This window comes from Caretta caretta, chromosome 26 (genome assembly GCF_965140235.1).
Source record: "Caretta caretta isolate rCarCar2 chromosome 26, rCarCar1.hap1, whole genome shotgun sequence".
Lineage (NCBI taxonomy): Eukaryota > Metazoa > Chordata > Testudines > Cheloniidae > Caretta > Caretta caretta.
Window position 1 is genome coordinate 15338361 of NC_134231.1, and position 21770 is coordinate 15360130.

The 21770-nt window shown below is 58.4% G+C and overlaps 1 protein-coding gene across 1 annotated transcript in view; it reads left to right on the forward strand.

Annotated features, from left to right (window-relative positions):
* CNNM4 (cyclin and CBS domain divalent metal cation transport mediator 4) overlaps positions 1-20727 on the forward strand; it is a 51768-nt gene extending 31041 nt beyond the window's left edge. Inside the window, exons 6-7 of the mRNA XM_048829612.2 lie at positions 9713-9894; positions 13263-20727. Coding sequence (XP_048685569.1) covers positions 9713-9894; positions 13263-13469 — 389 coding nt within the window. The 3' untranslated portion in view covers positions 13470-20727. The remainder of the gene's footprint in view (positions 1-9712; positions 9895-13262) is intronic.
* Positions 20728-21770: the final 1043 nt, after the last annotated feature.

Here is a 21770-nt window from a genome sequence, read left to right on the forward strand (position 1 = left end):
ACAGCCGCCAATTCCTTCAGCACTCTCGGATGCAACTCGTCCGGCCCCATGGACTTGTGCACATCCAGCTTTTCTAAATAGTCCCTAACCACCTCTATCTCCACAGAGGGCTGGCCATCTCTTCCCCATTTTGCGATGCCCAGCGCAGCAGTCTTCTGCCCAGCGCAGCAGCGGAGCAGATTTCTCCTCACAGTGCCCGTTCCGCCCACGCCCGCCTGCTAGCACTGTGCCGGCAAACGCCCGCAGCTCCTTCTCAGCCGCCGCGGCCGGGTTATCCCCATGGAGATTTCCCCAGCTCTGTCCTCGTTTCGGACTCTGATCGCCGGCTGTGGGAGCTCTCAGCATCCGGAGCAGCAGCGTGAGCTTCCTCGTTTAAATATTTCTTTTAAAACCAGACGTCTTTCCCCTTCTATTCCAATAGACACTAGAGAGTTGTTCTCTTTCCCTGGGAGGTTGCGCCTGGTTCTCCCGGCTCCAAACCTTGTCTGGTGTGCGATGCCGGCCACGCCGGTCGCTCCCGCTACATCCACTGCCTCGGGGGATCGCGCGTAGCCCACAAAAGCAACTTCTCTCTGGCACTAAAACCAAGAACCAGGGAGGTGAGGCTGTATCTCCTCCTGAAGGAGAGCCTCTGAGCTAGGCCAAGGCCCCTCCCAGGCACCGGGCGAGCAAATCTGCTGCCTCCCCACTACCGCAGCCCCACTCCTCCCGGGCCTCAGGCAAGACACCAGACTCCTCTTGTAAGTCCTCCTCCCAGGACATGAACCAGGCTTGCCAGGTAGAGAATCTCTCTCTAAAAAGCCAAGGTTGTTGGTGTCTTCTGCCCTCCAGTCGGGTGCCCATGAGGTGGCTGGTTTCTAAGGTACCCATGGCACGGCCTGACTGAACCATGGCAAAGCCTCGGGCCCAGGGAGCTCATTGGTACCGTCAGCGGACCAAGGTGGCAAGAAGAGCTTGTTCCTCTGCTTCCTTGGTACCGAAGGAGCCTGCATGGGCTCCGACCGCGCTTCCCTCAGAGCACCCGAACCCCACAGCGCTGTCAGCACCTCTCCCCCCATCACCTCAGTGCAGAGCACAGACTTGGTGCCGGTCACATGCTTGGTACCGCAGGACGTTTCCCCGGGACCTGGCCGTATCTGAAATGCCCAATTCTCCGACGTGCGGTCGGTACTGAGAACGCTGAGATGGCCTGAAGTTTGCCCGTTACCGACGGTTTCACCGCAGAGCTCTCCAGGTGCGGCGCCGTTCCAGAGTGAGCTTCAGGGAGAGGAGCCTGGTGAAAACCTTGCTCAACTTCCCAAATATCAATTCAGGTTCTCCCCTCACCCCTTCCCAGAAGCCTCTGGTGATGCTAAGATTGCAACCAATGTCTGGCTGGTATGAGCACCCATGGGTGCCTCCCTGTCCTGTGCCTTATGCACCTCCTCCCTGGCCGTGCTGGCCTTGCGCAGCCTAGTGCCAAGAGTTCTCCAGGGCTTCGAGCACCACCCATCGCAGAGAAACAACCTGCATTAGCTGCTCGCCCAGGGACCTGGGACACTAGACCTGGTGAAGAGGTCTCTCCTCCGGCTGACGTCTCCCCCCATCTCCGGGTGACGCTGTCATGCCCCTCGCCCATCCCTGGTGGATGATTTCAAGCTGTTCCAGGATTTGGTCAGGAGAGTTGCAGATTCCTTGCGAGGAGGTGGACGAGCCTCCTCAGGAGCCGCTTGCTACCCTCCACTCTCCCCCACTGGCCGCGTGCCCTACCTGTCAATGAGCCCCTTCTGGACCTGGGGACGAGTGCCCGGCACCCCCCAGCTACCCCTCCGCCTATGGGCAGGAGAGCACCCAGCACCCCCCCCCCGGCTACCCCTCCGGGCGGGAGAGCACCCGGCACCCCCCCCCAGCTACCCCTCTGCCTCCAGGCGGGAGAGCGCCCGGCACCCCCCCTCGGCTACCCCTCCGCACGGGAGAGCACCCGGCACCCCCCCCCCCCAGCTACCCCTCCGCCTCCAGGTGGGAGAGCGCCCGGCACCCCCCCCACCCTGGCTACCCCTCCACCTCCGGGCGGGAGAGCGCCCAGCACACCCCCCCCCCCCGGCTACCCCTCCACCTCCGGGCGGGAGAGCGCCTGGCATGCCCCCACTTCTATTGCGTGCAGGAGAGCAGCTAAGACCTGTTACATCCCGGCAAAGGACTCTTGAGTTTTTCTTTTCTCATCCCTCGGCAGTCAGTGCAGTTAACGAATGCAGAAGGCAGCGCCACGCTCAGACCAGCTGCGTGAGAAAGGCCACAAGGGTCTAGACCTACAGGGGAGGGAATCTTGTTCCCCGGCCTCCTTACAACTTAGAATCACCAGTTACCAGGCGCCGATGGCAAAATACAATCCCATGAACTGTGCCAACCTGAACTCTTGTGCTGACCGCTTGCCAGCAGAGCCGAGGGAGCAAGTCCAGGCGGTCATTGCAGAGGGCCAGCTCCTCGCCAGAGCGTCTCCGCAAGCCCCCCTCAACATCGCGGATACGGCCACCGGTCGGTCGCTACACGGACGTTATGAGACGGGCCTTGTGGCTCCAGTGTGCCAGATCTCCGGAAGAGCTCCAGCAGACCTTCCTTTCCATGGGTCTCCGTTATTCGCAGCCAGCACGGCCGAATCGCTGCGAACGTCAAAGGTCTCTAGAGCTACCTGACGTTCCCTCTGCATTCATACACCACCCACGAGAGAGCCCAGCAAGTCCCAGGTGGCTCAGAGATCCCAACCTGCCCGATTCTTCACCCCCCAGCGGTCATAGGAACCGCACCAAAAGAGACCGGGCTCCATCCAGCGATTTGGACGGCCTGGTCGAGGGCCTGAATACCCATCCTGCCTTGCTCCCTTCGGCGACCACCTTTACCACCACAGGCAGGCTTGGGAGTCGATCCCTAGAGACAGGTGGGGTTTGGAGATCATCTCTCCAGGATACACCATCCACTTTCGCCGGCAAAGCCGCCTTCCCCGTTCCCCCTTCAGGACCCCTCACCCGAGCGTGCTTTGCGGAGAAGCAGACGTGCTCCCACTTGGGAGCACAAGAACCAGCTCCCTGCAGCGTGGAGTGAGGGGGTTTTATTCTAGGCACTTCCCTGTCTGCCCACGCAGTGCCAGTGCGATTCCCCCAGCGACCTGGAAACCTCTGTCCGCCAGTCTCCCACCCTGCTCCTGTTTGGCACCTCGGCCTGGTCCTTTCCTGCCTCACAAGGCCACCCTTGGGCCCGATGGGTACCCACTCTCTGCTCCACGTGTCCACGAAGACAGCATCCCTCAGCCATGGCGGCAGCCCCCCCTTCACAGTATTTGTTAAGGACAAGGTCACAATGCACCGCCCCACACCACACACAAACTTCTACCTAAAGTTTCTTCCGAGTTTGAAATGAACCAGCCATTCACCTGCCTGTCTCCTCCCCGCCCCAGCTAGATCACCGGGGGCACTGCTGCCCCCCCTCACTGGCAGGAGAGTCCAGCCGGGATGAAGACCCCGGAGTTTTGTCTTGCTAGAGGTCTGCAGTCTGGAATCAGACCTCCCAAGGAGGTACCCGGCTGCATTCGTTCTCGCCGCGAATCGTGCATTATTCAAATCCTTGTGCACATATGTTCTGCGTTCAGCTCGCTGGCCCCGACTCCAAACCCCTCCCGCAGCGAGGGAACCTCTTGGCAGTCCCTTAGAGCCGAGCGCCCGTGGGGACGCGACTGGAGGGAACAGGAATGGTTACTCGCCCTGTGCGGTAACTGCGGTTCTTGGCGATGTCTCTGCTACCCCTGCTTCGCAGCTGTCCGCGGTGGAGCTCGGCGGTAGGGAAGGACCCGGGGGCGGTCCGCACAGTGCTGTATAACAGGTAGGAGGCTGACTAGCACCCGGCCTGGCTGGACACTGCTATGATCGATCTCCGATCGAAGGCACTGGGGGTGCTAGATGGGAGCACCCGCAGGGGGACATAGCTCACCACCCTCACTGCCCAGGGTGAGTAACCACTCCTTGTGCCTCTCCTCCGAGGATCTCAAAGCGCCTCACACCGGGGGGTCGGTGTCTTTATCCTCATTTTACAGCTGGGGAAACTGGGGCCCTGAGTGGGGAAGGGACTTGCACGGAGTCCGTAGCAGAGCTGGGACTTGAACCCAGGAGTCCTGGTCCCGAAGTGGTTACATGGACATCTTTATCTGCTGCTTTGCATTGGTCTGATTTCACCTTTGTGTCCGTTTCTTCTCCCCCTTACAGACGCACCAGCAGGGCACTTGCTTACAAGCCAAAAGCTGGGATTAGCCCCTGTAATAAGGCAGCCCCACCTTGGGTGCCCTCTTGTGGAAGGTCATGGCATGGCAGGCGTGCCTGCCTCAGTTTCCCTGTTCAGATGCACGCCGGGACACCAGGCCAGGCTCTCTTCCCCTTGTGGTTTCTTTGTCTTTGATTCCTGTCCATCAGCACAGCAGCCCCAATGGGGCCAATGAAGTCTTCCCACCGCTCTCTGCCTTGTACCGCCTTTGTCCATCTTTAAACCTTCCTCTTCGGTGCCGTCCTGCAGGGGGCTGGAGACATGTGTACAGTGAGGGGGCCTGGGAGCCATTGAACCAAACGAAACCCTGGGTATAATGGAAACCACTTCAAGCCGGGGGTGCGGCAGCCCCCTAGTTCCAGCCCCTGTGTATCAGCACATCCTCAGCCTTCCTCTGTTCCTAGTCCTAAGGATTCTGTTCTGGGGCCCCACATATGGTGAGCAATCTGGGGCCAAGCCCCTGCTGTAAGTGCATTATGTCCTGGCTTCTTTCCACTTTATTTTAATCTTGGCAATTCCCTCTCCTTGATGGGCCTCCCAGGTCTTTGTCTTCTTGGTCTCCTCCACTTGCCATAATCTGCGTCTTTTCCACGTTGACCTTCAGTCTTCTGCTTTCCCGACCTACCTTGTCAGTCCCTGTGAAGCCTGATGCTGTGAGGTGAGTATCGGCCGCAAGGCTCCAGTGGTTCCCTGTCCGTCAGCTTCCTGTGCGCTCTCCGCACGCTCATTGACGGGCTGGGGGGTTCTGCCCCTTTGAGCGATGTCTCGGGGATGCTGCCCTGTGCCAAGCTCGCAGGCTGCCTGTGTTCTGTGTCCTGCCCCGGAGAACGGACCTATTGTACCAGTCCTAGGGGCTCGTGTGTTACACAAGCCCTGGGCAAATAGTCCAAAGGGTCGTCCATGTATTGCTCCAGGGCCCAGAGTCTTTACAGTCCCGCATCATCTCACCCACTCCGCCCTGCCCACTCTGTCTGTCTCCTCGGTCCCTGGGCCAGGCCAGCCCGCCGGCAGGAAAGCCGCCCTCCCCAGCTGGGATCCCTGCAGCCTCTCTGCTGGGGCTCCCTGGGCCCAGCTCGCCAGCCTGAGCTGTCAGCGGGCACGGCCCCCCGCTGCCCTCCTGCCTCCAGCCCTGGCTCCTGGGCATGGCCCCCCCCCGCTGCCCCCTGCTTCCAGCCCTGGCTCCTGGGCACGGGCCCCCCTGTCCCCTTGCCTCCAGCCCTGGCTCCCGGGCCTGTCCCCTGCTGCTCCCCCGCTGCCCCCCTGCCTCCAGCCCTGGCTCCCGGGCAGACCCCCCGCCCCACCTCCAGCCCTGGCTCCCGGGCACAGCCCCCGCTGCCCCCTGCTTCCAGCCCTGGCTCCTGGGCACAGGCCCCCCCCGTCCCCTGCCTCCAGTCCTGACTTCCAGCCCTGGCTCCTGCCCCCCCCGCACGGCCCCCCCGCTGCCCCCTGCTTCCAGCCCTGGCTCCTGGGCACAGGCCCCCTCCTGTCCCCTGCCTCCAGTCCTGACTTCCGCCCCCCCCACCCCCCCGCACGGCCCCCCCCGCTGCCCCCTGCTTCCAGCCCTGGCGCCCGGGCAGACCCCCACCCCCCCGCCTCCAGTCCTGGCTCCCAGGCACAGCCCCCGCTCCTGCCCCCCCCCCCCCGCGCCGCCCCCCTGCCTCTAGCCCTCTGGCCTGGGGCCACGAGCCAGCACCCCTCTCGCTGCTCCCCTCTGCTCCCAGGCAGCCCTGGCTCTCGCCCGGGGAGGGCCCGCAGTAGGCGTGAGGGGCTGAGGCGTGCTGGTCTTGCCCCTTCTTAAAGGGCCAGTGTCACCCCGTGACACTGCCAGCTCCAGCCCAGGCCCCCCTGCCCCCCGCCGTGGGTGCCAGTGACAAGGACTCTGCAGCTGCTGCAGGAGATTCGGGGGGCTGGTGCGGCGGCTCCGTGGTGATGCTCCTGCGGCCGCCCTCAGGCTCCTTGAGGCTCAGGCAGCTGTGATCAGAGAGCCCTGACGGGCCCCAGCCCGCACCTCCGTCCTGGGGGTAAGGCAGGCCTGGGAGCTACCCCCGGCCTGTGCGGCTGGAGTTCCTGCCCGTGTGCCCCCGGGGCAGCACGGCCCCTCCCCAGAGAGCTGCGGGCCAGACGGGCTGGGCTGAGAGCCGCAGGGAGGGAGCAGCCTAGGCCTGCGGGGGGCCGTGCCCCAGGCTTGGGTTCGGCCGCCGGGTTCCTCCTGCAGCCGTTGGTCTCCCCCGTTGCCTGGTCGCCTGGCTTCCGAAGGGGCCGGGGTGCGATGAGCCGCTGGTCGCGCGTTGGCCCTGCGGTGGGGGCGGGGGAGATGGAGAACCAAGGCGATTTCCTGCCCTGCACTGGCCGGCCTGCTCCCCGTTCCCGCTGCCCCCCGGCACTCAGGGCCCCGGGGGCCACTGAACTGGGCTTGCGTTACTATGGCAGAAGCTGCCCGCCAGGCGTGTCCGCTCCGAAGAAGCGATCGCAGAGGGAAACTCTCAGTTCCGTCCTTTTTGGCAGGAAGTCCTGCCCCGCTGGCCGCACCCAGGACTTGAGACGAGACATGGCGGGGACTCGCCTCAGCCCCGCCGGGGGCGTCACGCTTCCCTCCTGCAGCCACGCGCGATCCCCCTCCGCCCACAGCCGGACCTGAGCCAGGCGGTCGGTCCAGCTGCCGAGCGTAGGAAGGGCCAGGTGGGGGCTGTTCGGGGGTGTCCGCGGCGAATCCCGTCCCCCTGGAGCTGGCAGAGCCGAGCTTTGGCCTCTCTCCTGAGGGTCTCTTATGACGTTCTCCTCCTGCATGTCTCTGTTCTGTCCTCTGTGTGTTTCTGCCTAGCCCGCCCAGCCCAGCCGCCCGGTCCTAGAGGGAGGGCTGCTGGTTTCCAGGCTGACAGGTAACCGAAGCCAATGCATGGAGTGCTAGACCCATCTGTGACGGGATTAACCCGGGCTGGCCTTCCGGCGACAGACTGGCCGTGTCAATCCGGCACGGCCCCGGGTGAGGCACGGGGCAGGCAGGGCAGCGCTGCCTTTCCTGCTTTGACTCTGGGTGACCAGCCACAGCCGGACTTAACCCCTGGTCCTTAAGGGGACCTCATCCCACCTAGCAGCGCGTCCGTGGGGAGCAGGGCTGAGGCGCGCCGCGGGCACCTGGCTGTCCCTCTTTGGCACCAGGGGCCATTTGGGGGAAGCCCGTCCCAATGCGCGCCATCATTTCCCTCCCTCTGCAGTCGGGTTTGTGAGCATCTCCAGGTATCCGCCCTGCACTGCCCCCTCGTGTAGACACATGGTCACACGCATGGCTGGAGCCAGCCGCCCCGGCTCTCCCTGGCCTCGTGGGCGTGGAAGTGAACGGTAGGGCAGAACTCGGGAGCCGTCCCTGCCCAGTGCGGCTGCCACACCTGCCTTGTGACACCTGCACTGCCGGCTGCAGCTGCTAGGGGGCGACGCGGGGCACAGGTGAGCCCCTCTGACCTCCAGCCCGGTAGGAGACTGCGGCTCACGCCTTGCAGGCAGCATGTGGCCGGTCTGTGGCCCCGTAGCCTCCCCCGATGGCCTGCCTTCGCTCTGTCCTTGCCCGTGCTCTGGGGGTGAGTGCACGGGGGGTGTTAGAGCTTCGAGCGGGTGTCAGTCTGTGAAGAGCCTGCCAGGAGGTGAAAGCCTTGCTCTGCGGAAGGGGACCGTGCATGCCCACCCTCCCCCGTTGCTCTGACTGATGCCAGGGAGACCTCCCTAAAGTCTCTGCCTCGTGCTGCTGGGACACCGCGTGGTTCTGTCGCTCGTAACCCCCAGCTCCGTCTCGAGCCCCCTGCAGAGAATTAGGCTTGCCCAGGTACTTTGAACTGTCTCCTAGTTACCCAGCTGCTGGCTCGGGGCGGGAAGGGGTTAAACAGTCGGCTCCGGAGCCTTTCCCATGTCAGCCAGCAGTGGAGTGTTCGGGGCTGGGAGTGCTGGGGCCGGGGAGAGCCCTTTGTCCCGGCCCCTGCCCGCCGGCCGTGGGATGGAGGGGATGGAGCTCTCCTCCGCAGAGCTTCCACCCCTGGGCCAGCTCCTGGGCCATTCTCCAGCCAGCCCGTGAACGCCAAGAGGGCAGCGGGGGACTAAGACTCCCGGAGCAGAAAGGGGATGCCCGGCTAGGCCCGGGCGCATCCCCCGGAACCGCTGCTCTAGCCCCACTTTAACTCTGCCCCTGCCGGGCTCTCCAGCGTGGGGCTGAAAGGGGGCAAGTGTGTGGGGGAGGTGCTGAAGCATCTGCCAGCTTGGGCCCGGCAGGGAGACTCCCAAAGTCCTGCTGGGCCTGGCGTGGGGACACACGTTCCACCCCGGGTTTGTGTATGGTGCCCACACCCTGTTCCCCCTCGGGGCTGCCCGGCGAGGAAGCATGATGCCCTTGAACCCTCCCAGGCACACAGCTGAGTGCGGCTGCCAAGCACACTATGGGCATGGTGGGTCTCGTGTACCCAGCCCTGTCTGGGGCCACCCAAAAGGGAACATGAGCCAGGGGCTGACATGACACCATGCCTCTGCCCCTTCCTGTCTCCTCCCTTGGGGTCCCCGAGAGAAGCAGATACCCTTCCCACGCCGGGGATTCCCTCCCCGTGATCCCCCAGCACCTGCAACCAGGGTCCCCCACGTCGAGCAATGGGGAGGGGGAGGCTGGGGCTCCGGCAGAGACTGGTTCCCAAATGAATGGGATTTGGGCATGGCTGGAGGGAGCTGGGGACGGGGAGAGCTCTGAAGCTTTCACCCTTTTGGGGCCCTTCCTCCTCAGCCCCACTGGGGGAGCTAATGCAGGGGCCGGCTGGGCATCTCTCCAGGGTGGCTGGACCCCGGGTCAGATTTGTGCTTGAATTCCAGGGGGTTCCAGTGTCAGTCCCCAGGCTAGGCCAGAAATGGCCCCTCCCTGCCCTGGGAATGGGCTGCTCCCTCCAGCCTCGCCCAGGGTTTAACCTAGACCCAGGGCTGAGGAACACAGCAAAGCCAGGTGACTTTTGGATCCTGTAGGTCCTACATGTAAACAAATGCACAGGTGCACTGGGCCCTGGGCAGAGGGAGCCCTTGGGGGCAATGCCCTGAGCTGGGCAGGGCTGCCTGGGAGGAGCAGGGGGGCTCAGCGTGGCTCTGGGGCAAGCGGCAGATGTTTAGATCAGAGCCTCGGTCACATGCCTGGGGCTTGGCTGACCCCAATCCTGGCCTCTGGTGGTCCGTGTGCAGCGAGCTGGGGGGTCTGAGTGAGGGCAGGGGGGCCGCCCCCTCCCAAGAGCTGACCCCACCCAGCGAGGCATCCGCGTGCCAGGGACGGTGCGGTGGGGGGCCCTTCGGGCCCAGCCGGGGCCGGCTCACCTCTCTGGATGGCGGGTGCTGCCGTTGGGCCCAGGAACGGGGAGCGGGGCGAGGCAGGAGGGGGTCCCCAGCTAACCCTGCCCGTGTCTCTCCGCAGAGCTGCGCTCCCTGTCCCACATGAGCAGCCTGAACCGCTCAGCGTCGCTCAGCTACCATGAGCGCTCGGACTCCGTCGCCTCCCCCATCAGCGGCAGCAGCAACCAGCTCAACGTGTGCACCAGCGCCCAGTACGTCTCCGACTTCAGCGTCCGCGCCCTCACGGACCTGCAGTTCGTCAAGGTGAGGCCGGGTGTGTTGGGCTGCGGGGCCGGGGGGGCCCTCGGGTCGGCCGGCAGCCTGGCAAGCAGCAGCAGGGAGCACTGTCCTCGGTGCAGCACTAGGGGGCGCTGTGCTGCTGTCAGAGGAGACATAAGCCCAAGGCCCTGAGCGTTTGCCAGGGTGGAGATCTCAGGGCATGGCCCAATTCCAGTTTGGGTTTTCTACACTGAGCCTCTTTGAACCCCCCTCTAGCATCTGCTGGACACTGGTGTCTCCTTCGTCTTGGGGAGCATTGCTGTGTGCCGGTTAGCAGCTTCCCAGCCCACCCCAGAGGTGGCTGCAGCGCAGGGCTGGCTTGTGGCCACAGATGAGGTGTTCTGGAAAGCAATTGGGTCCCCCAGATGAAACATGTTTTGTGCGGGCCAGTTACAGTGCACTCCCTTTCTAAGAATTACCAATACAAGAACCAACCGCATAAAGTGATCAAAACCACTGGGGCAAGTACTCCACTTGTAAGGCTCCAGCGAGCCGCTGGTTCGGGCAGACTGACTCCCATACTCAAGTGCACCGACATGTAATGAGCCAGCAAAGCTGGTGGAATCTGATCAGATCTCGCGTTACTGGGCACATAGCCCATGGAAAGGAAAATCCCTGCAGAGAATAAACCAGTTGTGCCATTTATGTGAGAGTCAAGATGGCAGGAAAAAGAGAGACGCTTTCTGCAGATGAAAAACGCCACCTTCCCGAGTCCTACCCTCATCTTCCCAAGACCGGCCAAAGAGATGCAGCTCAGAAATTGGGCATTCCGCAACCTACATTGTCTAAGCTTCTCAGCGATGGGGAGAGCATCCTACAGAATGTAGGAGACAGAAGGACTGTGGTCAGGCAAGGCACTTATGGTCCAGGTGGTGCTTATAAAGATGCCAGAGAGAGAAATGCCCCCCTAAGTGGGCTGTTGGTGATGTAGAAAGCAGAACTGGCGGTCACCCTGGGCGTTATCACCTTGAAGGCCAGCACTGGCTGGTGTGAGCACTTTAAGAAACGAGGGGATTGGTTTCCGACAATGTGTGGAGAAGTCAAAGCTGCAGACATTAGGTCTTGCGAAGAATGGTTAGAAAACGAGTGGCTCAAAATGAGACGTGACCTCATGGAAGAAAACATTTGGAAAGTGGAATTGACTTTCGAGCCCTGCCTGGTGGCACTTTCACCTTTAAATCAGACAGTAAAAGAGGAGGAAACTCCTCTAAAGACAAGATTGCTGCTCGGTTCACCTGTTCTGTGACTGGTAAGGAAAAGGACCTTTTCGTCCTTGGGGAAAAGTCAAAACCCAGGTGTGAGACATATTCCAGTCCGCTCTGCTGCCAGTGTACCTGCCTGGATAATGCATGAGTGGGATCGAAAGTTGGGCCAGGAAAGGAGAAAGATTTTGCTACTTGTGGACATCTGCCCAACCCAGGTGAGGAAAGGTGTAGCGCTGAGGAATATCCGACGTGAATTCCTCCCAAGGAACACAACTTCTATCCTTCAGCCATGTGACCTGGGAATGACCAGAACGGCCAAGGTATATTGCAAGCAAATGGCTCGCCCGGTGTTGCACCACATTCGTGATGAGAAGAAGAAAGCTGCTGCTGTGGAAATGGCCAGGAAGTGCCGACTTTTAGGTGCCATTCTCGTGCTCACAAAGGCCTGGTCTGACGTCGATGCTTCAGCAACCCGGAATTGCTGCGACAAAGGAAGTCTGGTCATAATGCCCATGGCAGAAGCAGTTGTTGAGCACCCGAGAGAACTTAATGCGCCCAAATTTGAAGAGTGGCTAGCCATCGGTGAGTGTTACGCAGCTGGTCTCTGATGATGTGACCGAGATCAGAGACCGATTGGAAGTGAAACCCGAAAATGATGCAGAGGCAGACTCTGAATGCGACAAAAACTCAGACAAATGACCTGCGGTACAGGGGGTGCAGTGATTTTAACCTCCTGCCTTGCTCTGAAAAGGAGGTTAACAGTGGCGTGGATCGTGCCGTGATCCAGGAAACACTGGACAAGTTTATAATCCAACGGGGATTGTGCCACGGCATTGTGCATTCACAGCCAGACACTCCACGCCGATGACAGACTGAGGTGACGCTGCGTATTGGTGAACGTGAGCCAATACTGTGAACCAGTCTGGTCGGGTCTTGTACACGGGTCTGTCACACGCCGGGTACTGCGCTTACATGTGTTCGGTTGGCTGCAGTTTGAGAGATTTTTAAAATGTGTCTTTGGCTCCTTAAGAGGCATATCCCTCCACTACCTGCTGCAGTCGCAAGGCAGTAATTGCCTCCAACAAACGCACCTGCGGAGTGAGTGGGTGATAACGACCTGTGGCTCAGTTAGAAAGTTGGTTTGGTTTTGTTCCACGGTGAATATGTTTAAAGTCTAAAGAATTCAGTGACAGTAAATGAGATGTTTCTCAGTTGGGGGGGGGGAAGCCAGTTGTTTAAAACGTAACGGCCGATTTCATCCATTATTTGCAATTCCACTTGTAAGAGTCAAGCGCTTATAAGAATCGAATTGTCCGGGACCGATGTGATTCTTATGAAGGGAGTGCACTGAATTATCATACTTGGGGGCGGGGGGATGGCCATGGCATGGTGGGGTCTGTAGTTTCTGGTGGGGGAGGGGAGCATTGCATGCTGGGATCTGTAGTTTCCAGTTGGGGTGGGAGGTCAGGATGGAGCATGGCATGCAGGGATCTGTAGTTTCCGGTTGGGGTGGGAGGTCAGGATGGCGCATGGCATGTTGGGATCTGTAGTTTCCGGTTGGGGTGGGAGGTCAGGATGGCACGTGGCATGTTGGGATCTGTAGTTTCCGGTGGGGTGGGAGGTCAGGATGGAGCATGGCATGCAGGGATCTGTAGTTTCCGGTTGGGGTGGGAGGTCAGGATGGCGCGTGGCATGCTGGGATCTGTAGTTTCCGGTTGGGGTGGGAGGTCAGGATGGCGTGTGGCATGCTGGGATCTGTAGTTTCCGGTTGGGGTGGGAGGTCAGGATGGCGCGTGGCATGCTGGGATCTGTAGTTTCCGGTTGGGGTGGGAGGTCAGGATGGCGCGTGGCATGTTGGGATCTGTAGTTTCCGGTTGGGGTGGGAGGTCAGGATGGCGCGTGGCATGTTGGGATCTGTAGTTTCCGGTTGGGGTGGGAGGTCAGGATGGCGCGTGGCATGCTGGGATCTGTAGTTTCTGGTTGGGGTGGGAGGTCAGGATGGATCGTGGCATGCTGGGATCAGTAGTTTGCTGCTGCTCTTCTATACTCAAGAAGGCAGTAGCCATGGGCCACGCTCTGGAGCTCTGCTAGGCCAGCCGGGCTCGTCTCGCTGGCTGACCACATCTGCCCCTCTCTCTCCCGCTGCAGATTACGCGCCAGCAGTACCAGAATGGCCTGATGGCCTCGCGCCTGGACAGCTGCCCTCAGTCTCCGGACAGCAGTGCCCTCAAAATGGACATCAGCTTGACAGACAAGGCGGAGCCCTTGGGGGCCGACGAGACCACCAGCCTGCTGAACGAGAGGAACTGCCTGGACCGCAGGGGCAGCCACAGCCCCCAGGAGAACTCCATCTGAGCCTGGCACCAGGGCCCCCGCCGGCGCCCCCGCCAGGACACTTCACACCCTTCGGGGTGGGGAGCCTTTCCCCGCGTCCAAATAGCTCTGTCTAGAGATCCCTCCCTCTGCGAGCCACTTTGATCGCCCGGGGCAGCCCCTGCTGCCAGCGTTGGTGAGGATGTGGGTTCGTGGCGCCGTGGCCACACTGGGATGCAAAAGGGGATCCCCCACCCCTTCCCCGAAATGTGCCCTGGAGCTGTTGGATCCCAGGGACCGACTTTACCTCGGCCTGGGCCAGGCGTGGACTGGGAGCAGGGAGGGTGACTCCGCAGAGGATTTATAAAGGGAACTCATTGGCTGCTGTTTCTAAACTGGGTTTTATTTAAATGAATAAAGATGGAAACAAAGGGACGAGCTCTCAAACCCCAGGCCGTGCCTGGAGTGCCCCCTCCGAGAGCAGCTACGCTCACCCGCTTGGCACCTCAGCATGACCCATTGCACTCCCCCCGCAGCATGGCCCTGGTTCATGTCACACCCTCCCCACCCCTGGTCCAGCAGCAGATCAGTCCCTGGCCATCCCGCCTGGGGAGGGGACAGCGATCGGCCCGGGCAGCAGCTGCCGGTTGTGGGAGTCGCTGGCCCAGCTCAGGGAGCCTTGGTGTCTCGTAGGTTTCTTTTTCTTGTTGTTGTTGCCGGGTGGTTGGGAGTTCGGAGCAGCCAGCACTGGAGTCGGCCACAGTCAGGGTGGTTGGAACCCATCCTAGCCGGGCACTGGCCTTGCAGAGCTCTTCGTGCGTCCGTGTCATTTGGCGCATCTCAGAGGTGGAGCCCAGCACGTGTCCAGGATTCAGCTGGGGGTGGTGGGGCCAGGCTCAAGGGGTACTTCTCGCTCCAAGCGCTGGCCGCAGAGCGGAGCGGTGGCGCTGGCCGGGATTCTGCATCGCTTCAACAGACATGGTGCGGGTAATATTGTGAGCGTGGGTGTGAATGGGGCTGGGTGGGAGTGGAGGGGCCAGGCCCTGGGGGGGTCAGTGAACCGCCCCCTCCGGCCGACATGGCTTGTGAGGGGACGTTGGTTTTGTCCCTGCTTGGCCGGATTCTGCTCTCGCCTGCGTGGGGTTTGCTGTGTCAGTGGGGTACCCTGTGTGCACCCGCCTGAGGTCTGGCTCGGTTGGGACAGACGCCTGGGCTTCTCCACCCACCTGGCCAAGAGAGACCAAGGGACCTCGTTCAGCTCTCCGTAGCTCCAGTGTCAGTCCAGATTTACCCTGTTGACTCGCTAGCTGAGCCCAGTTGACCCGGAGTAACTGAGAGCAGTGGGGCAGCCTGTGTCCTCGTGAGCCAGCAGAGACCAAAGCAGTGTCGCTTGTCCCCTCCCACAGGCTCAGGGATCCGTGGTGCCCCCACCTGTCTGTGTCCCCGTGGCTGCTGTCTGGGCTAGCTGGGAGCCCTGGCCTGGGGCACCGCCGGGGAGAGAGGGCTGGGCAGAGAATGCCGTCTGGGAGTGCTGCCCTGGAGAGCCAGTTTCTCCTCCAAACCAACCTGGCTTCTGAGCAATAATTGCTCCGGGGATGCTCCTCGGCAGGGCAGGGCAGGCTCCCCTGGGTGCCCCTGACTCCCCAGGCAGGTGGACAGGTGTAATGGGGCTGTCGTGTGACACTGGAGGGGCTGGAAGAGGCAGGGCCTTGGCAGGGCAGCCCCCGTGCTCAGAAGCCCCTCTGGACAGCGAGGGATGCCTATTTGTCCTGCACCCCAGCTGTTCCTTGTTCGGGGGTTGTGAGGGAGCTGCTGTAGCTGGCTGGTTCACACTCCCCATTGACAGACCAAGGGGCAGGGTGTCTGTGGGCACAAGCTGGCCCAGGGGGCACAGCCTCTCCTCAGTGGATCCGGGTCTTCCCACCAGGGCATAACCGCTCCACTGGGGGGACTGGACCTTCAGGGCGGGTCAACAATGCCAGAGCCCTCGGGTCCCTCTGTCCCTGCCCGCAGCCCGGTGCCAGGGCGGCCTTTCTGGCTAGGGCCTCCTGTTTGAACTCCAGCCCACTCTCCCTTTTCAACCAAAGATCAGAAACTAGGACAGTTCAGGCGGCCCCCTTGGGAGACTGCAGAGACGCTCAGCTCCTCCCGCCCCGCTCTTGGCTCTGGCTGAAAGGGGAAGAGCAAGGTGCTCTGGCGGGGCCAATCACTACATCTGGGCGTCAGCAGAAATTAAATGTAATTGTTCATTTGTAATGCTCCTCGGCAGCCTCACGGAGCTGGGGGCGGAAGTTGGTCAGATCTGTGTGGTTTTAAGACAAATTTTAAAGAAATGGGTGGGTTCATGTATTTCCGGTGCTTAAATTACCCGTAAACGTATGGCTGTGGAATGAGTTCCAGGGTGTAACTAAACCTGCTGTTCCGCGCCTCAGAGTGACTTTGTCTGAGCGGTATTCGGTGACTCCTGCTTTGGCTCAGTCTCCAGATCAGATCTGCGTTTAGGCCACGCCAGGGTTAACACATGGGACACGAGAGCTGGTGCCCTGGTTGTCAGTGCTGTGGTATTTGATCAAAGAAACGCCCCAGCCGTTGACGTGTTTATGGAATTGTTCACCTCGCAGGGGGACCTCACCTGACCCACACCGAGGCTTTAAACGGACTCTAGACGTTAGCGCCAACAAGGACTGCTGCTTATAGGCCCCAGAGAAGTTTCCTACTGGTGTCCTTGGTTACCTGGGTGAGTCGAAACCTTGTAAAATTGATGTGGATGTTCTGACACCACCTGCTCAGGGTGAGAAGAATCAGGTCGGTTGCCCCCGCCGTCAGTGATACAGTACTCCTGCTTCTGAGCTCTTCATAGGGCAATTGTACCTTACCCCAAAATGTACCGCGGGGACCGTAGCAGTCTCCTCGGGCTGACTGCCGCACGCAACCATGACGTTGCGATAGGGAAAAAAATCTTCATACTGTTGGATTTATTCTCTTGGGAGTTAACGGTTCCCATAGAACAAATATCGCACGCTGATGGATTGCATGCTGATGTTTTAAATGGGTACTGCACAGCGTATGCTCTGGAGCGTATGCTCCAGATCCGAACTCCACGGTCGAGTTCGGATCTGGAGCCCTCGTTTGGGATCTGGGAATAGTGCTGGGTATGTTTTGTTGGTGAGGGAAGCTCCTCGGGGGCTTAGCAGAACTAGAGAGTCCGTTCCACAGGAATCCTCCTCCTTGGCGAGATGGAGGGATGTCAGAAAAGTCCCCTTTGCAGATCGTCAGAGACGTCTCTAGAGAGACGGTTCAATTTTCTGTGAAGTTTCTGAAGTTGTTTTCTTGGGGAAAAAATGGCTCTCCTGCTCCTAACCTTTAAAGTTGGAGTCATCCCGACCTGGAAAAAATTCTCCCTTCAGCCCCACCAGAGCCGAGCGCTCCTGGGAAGTGTCTAGTCACCGTTCTGTTGGTGTAGAATCTTCTAGCTGGGGGGCAGATGAACTCCAGTTCGACTCTCCAATCCCAGGCAGCGTCCAGCTCTGGCAGGCGGAAAAATCTTCCTTTGAATTGTAAACGGAGCCGGCTCAGCTTCCTGGTCCACCTCTTCCGGTTTTCTGGGCTAATTACAGAGAGACCTTTGGTCCCCCAAAAGTCTCTCATCCCCATTCATGATAACCACCATCAAAATATGAAGGAAAGCCATTCAGTACATAGACACAGCTCCAGAGTTCCCCCAAACTCCCCCTCTTAGGGCGCCCCAGGATGAAGGGTGATTGGGACAATAAGATGAGCACTGTGATAATGGATTGGCGCAGGGAGCTGGTCTTTAGAGGGAAAACAAGCCATTTTTACATAGTCACTCTTCAGTGTAGAAGCACACTGTAAAACAGTGGTTCAATTGGTCTTGGTTTCCACTGGTTTCCAAGGCAGCCTGAATTTTCTCAGTCTTGATCTGCCTCTTGGTGCTCTGCCTGCAGCTGGGAGATCGCCTCCCGTGTCATTACGATGGCAGCCCCAAAAGAGACATTCTCATTGGTGTCATCTAGGCTGCTGTTAAAACCAGGTTTGCTGCAGTATGGTTAGACAGGGAGAGTCTGGCCTTCCTTTTCTTTGCTCCTTGTGTGACCACATATGCCTGGGATTGAGGGGTGCGGGAAGTCACCAACAGCATGGGCGGAGAATTCAGGGTTGGTCGTTTTCCGCCCTCTCAGCAGGTGACGCCAGGAGGTGCAGAGAGGCGAAGGATCAGGCCCAGGCACTGTGCTGTGTGTGGATTTGGAGCAGATGGGTTTAACTGCACTCTGGCTCTGCTCAGTGACTGGCTCTCCAGGGGAATTTGCCATCACTCTAGCCCAGGCTGTTGGCGACGGCTGTTGGAACACGCCTCTCACGTGGGCCCATGGGCTGGGGAGATCCGTAGGCAGTGGACCATGGTTCCCTTTAAGTACTGTACCGTCTTGAAGTTTTCGTTTGACTCCCTGCAGCCAAGGTGCCAAGCAGCAGTGGGAAGCTGTGTCCTCCCTGAGCATGCTCCATAGATTGACTCGCTGAATTCTGCCGCTGACTGATTTGCTGTGTCTCTTCTCAGCGCTGTATTCTGGGGGTGGGACCCCTTGTATAGAAAAAGGTCCTGCAGCTGTCAGAGTGGCTGCATGTCTGGGGCACAGGACTGGGGCTCTGTAGACGTAGGTGTTAATTCTAGCTCTGCTACTGAACAGCTGTGTGACCTTGGGCAAAGCCCTTCCCCTTCCTGTGCCTCAGTTTCCCCATCTTTGGAACTGATGAAACTCTCCTAAGTTATATGGGGATACATAGCAAAGCGGCACCAGATCATGGAGCACTTCTCACTCCAGCACTGCACAGCGCTGCAGGATCTGTTGGGTTTTAATACAGGGCTTTCTCAACCCCTGTCCGATCCATACCATTTCTCAGCTGGTTCGGACGCTGATGCCAGTATTTTGATTGCACCCTCCCAAAAGGGAGGGGGCCCTTTGGTGTGTGAACGTGCTCACAGTCTGTGAGCGGAGCTAATGACCAAAGCTCGCAGGCGGCTCCTCAGGTTTCACTGAGAGGCTGGTCCCGTTGACTCATCCAGAGCCACAGGCCTGAGCCCTGTGGGGCAGACTTTATTGCAGACAAATGGGATGGGGGTGCGGAGGGGAGATCCCAGGGGAAATGAATCTGGCCAGGTTAGAGAAGAAGCTGGGAAGGGAAAGGATGTTAAGACATCCTTAGGCAATTGGATCCAGTGAGGGCAGACCCTTGTAAAGTAATAGAGGTACCATATGGGCTGAATGAGCCATCTGCCTGGACTGGGTTGCAGGATTGGGGCCGACCTAGCTCGCCGCTCAGCCTTCTGAAAGGAAAACTCCAGTGACGGGACTTTTTGCCAGGATTTCCCAATTCTCCCATCTGCAGAATGGGCTTTTTAATTTCCATGTATTGCATTTAATTCTAACTGTGTGTTTCCCATTGAAATTCAGTGGCAGATAGACACTATGCCTCTCCAGTCACCCTTCCTGAGAAGTATGGCTCCCTCCTTGTCAGAGTCTGAGCCATCCGTTGCCATAGAAATGCCACAGCTTGCACAGGGATTTTTGGAGTGCATCGTTGTCCCTTGCAATTTCTTCCTTTCCTGTATACAAGTCTTTCGCTTGCCGTCGCTTTTGTCTGATTTTTCATGTTCTGACTGTGTGTGAAGTTTTTTTTTATTCCAGACAAAAGCACCGTGGTTTCCAAATGCTGCCCACTGGGGGTGACTTTATGTAATTTATTGTGTGGGGGTTATTTTTTAAATTAAGTTTTTAAAATCCGTTCCTGTCAGGAGAGACTCTAGAGATTAAAAAAAAAAAACAGTTCGTTTTTTTTTTAAGGCAGAAATATTTCTCTGCAACGTTGGATTGGAAAAAAGCTGAGGGTTTTCTCCTGAAGCCCCTTTCTCCGAGCACGCGTGAGCATGTGCATGGAGACGCCCGTGTTCATGCCACCTGTCTCCTCGGAGGTCTGTTGGCAGCAGCTCTTTGAGCAGGGAGTTAGTTATGTGCCGATTAAATTAAATAAAACAGACGGCTCCTTTTTCGGTACGTGTCATTTCCTGTTCTGTTGGAGACCAGGAAGTGACCTCAGAAAGGATGATACTTCACCCATGGTCATGTTTCTCATCAGTCTGGCTCCAATCCAGGAAAGCATCCCCTACATTCAGGACAGCACCTAAGCAGGTGTTTAAACCCCTTTGGAGTCGTGGGAGTAAAGCACATGGTTAACGTTAAGCACATATGTCCAGGTTTTCCTGAATCGGAGCTCCATGCACATCTGTAACTCCAGTGACTTCAGTGGGTTGATTCGCTTGGTAACTGTTCTCTCCACTGACTTCAGAGGACGGACTCCTAATCTGTGCTGGTGTGAGAGTAGAATCGAGTCACTCGGGCCCTCGGTTATCAGAGACTCGACCTGTTACGAGGAGCAAATCGATTCCGTTTAAAGGCCCAGTTGATGTTCTCAGTAGCTGTCATGAGTCGTGTTCAGGTTTTATCCAGGATACTACCGTCTCCATGAAACAATGCCTCCACCTAGCACAGGGGACTGGGTTTGCAAACTGCGCGGCTGGCACCAAAGTGCAGAACAGAGCGAGGGCATGTGTCGATCCAGATCAGACCTTGTCCCCACTGGGATCTTGGGTGGAACCCAACACTCGGCTCCAAATGCCCTCGAATGTTGTGGCCGTTCCATAGTCTGTGGGCCTCATTCTGCCCTGCCCTGCATACAGGCAGTTACACCACTGCAGAGTAGGTACAAAGCATTGCGTTCAGATTTGGCTGCGTTTTATACTCTCTTGTGCACAGTGTGAGTGACTGCACAAGGGGCAGGGCAGGAGAGAATCACACACACATCCTCTGCAGGGAATTTTAGCTCCTCCGTGCCGGTTGTCTCCTCTCTCCTGAGCAATCCCAATTCCGCTGGCTTTCCTCCTCCCTAGCCAATCAGCAATAACCCCCACACTGGACTCCCCTGGCTTTGCATCGCTGATGGGGCCAAGGCGGGGAGATCCAAATACTGTAGACGGGCCATGCCAGGTAGCAAATGACTAATATTTATTTTGCACCAGATTTAATTTGTATATGTTTGTGATTATTTGGGGGGATCGTCGTTTCTTGTATATTTTTTTCATTGTTCTGAGTTGTGCCCTTTTGGGAGGGGATTTGGTTGTGTTTCATTTTTGAGTCTGCGTCTCTTGTCACTAAGAAATTATGATATTTGCTAAACGAAATATGGAATTTATTTTTTTGATTGGGTAATAAAATATCTCTCTATATTCCCTTCCTTCTGCGCTTTGTGGCCCCTGAAGGTTCATTCCCAGCCGCGCAGGTGGAAGCCGGGAGACCGAATTTGCGTATGTCTAATTTCATGGGCAGTGGAGTGTCTGTTTCTGTTGAATCGTTTCTCTGTTCACGTGTTTGGTGGGGAGCAAATTACATGATCTCACAAATGCTCACGTTTCAGCCAGATCCTCAGCTGATGTAAGTTGTTGTAGCTACCTTGAAGTCAGCAGAGTTTTGCCGTTTCACACCAAATGAGGATCTGCCCTGTGTTGTTTATCCTATTTTCATTTCTTTACTCAGCTCTAAGGGCCAGGTTGCCAGCTGATGTAAATGGATATTGCTCCATGAGAGTCAATGGGCCAGATCCCAGCTGGGGTCAATGGGCCATCGCTCCGTGGGAGTCAATGGGCCAGATCCCAGCTGGGGTAAATCAGCATAGCTCCAGTCACATCAATGGCCTATCTGCTTTACACTGTCTGAGGATCTGGCCCTTCGAGTTTAGTAAAGAGATGGAACGGGAACTGGGGCAGCACTGAAAGAAACAGAGTTTCTTATATTTGCTTCTTCATTTTCCATTCACCAATTCAAAGCTGTTAGTGCTTCCCTGCTCTGGCTGGGCGACAGCAGCCACCTCCAAAGCTAACGTGCCCCCCACCCACTCGTCAGCACTGCTTTTGGCTCCTAGAGCAGCTGAGAATTTAAAGGGACGGGGCAGAGTTTGGGTCCTAAACTTACTTTAAAACAAAAAAAACAACCCTAATTTTCCTGATTTTGTTTTGAACGAGAATCCTGGTGGCAGTGGTATTGTGTCCCATTGACCGCTCTGTCCCTGGGGGTTGCAGAATGATGCCAGGGCTTTGCCACGCCAGAGCAGGGGTTTGCTGGGCCTGGAGAGCCCCAGAGTAAAACTGACTCCTATACAAAGGTGAAACTGACCAGTCCGTTTTCACTGGGCTGGGGGCTGTGTGTGCAGCGCCCTGCACGGTGGGGCCTTTGGACACTACTGTAATACCCCATACGTAATGCCACCGCATGA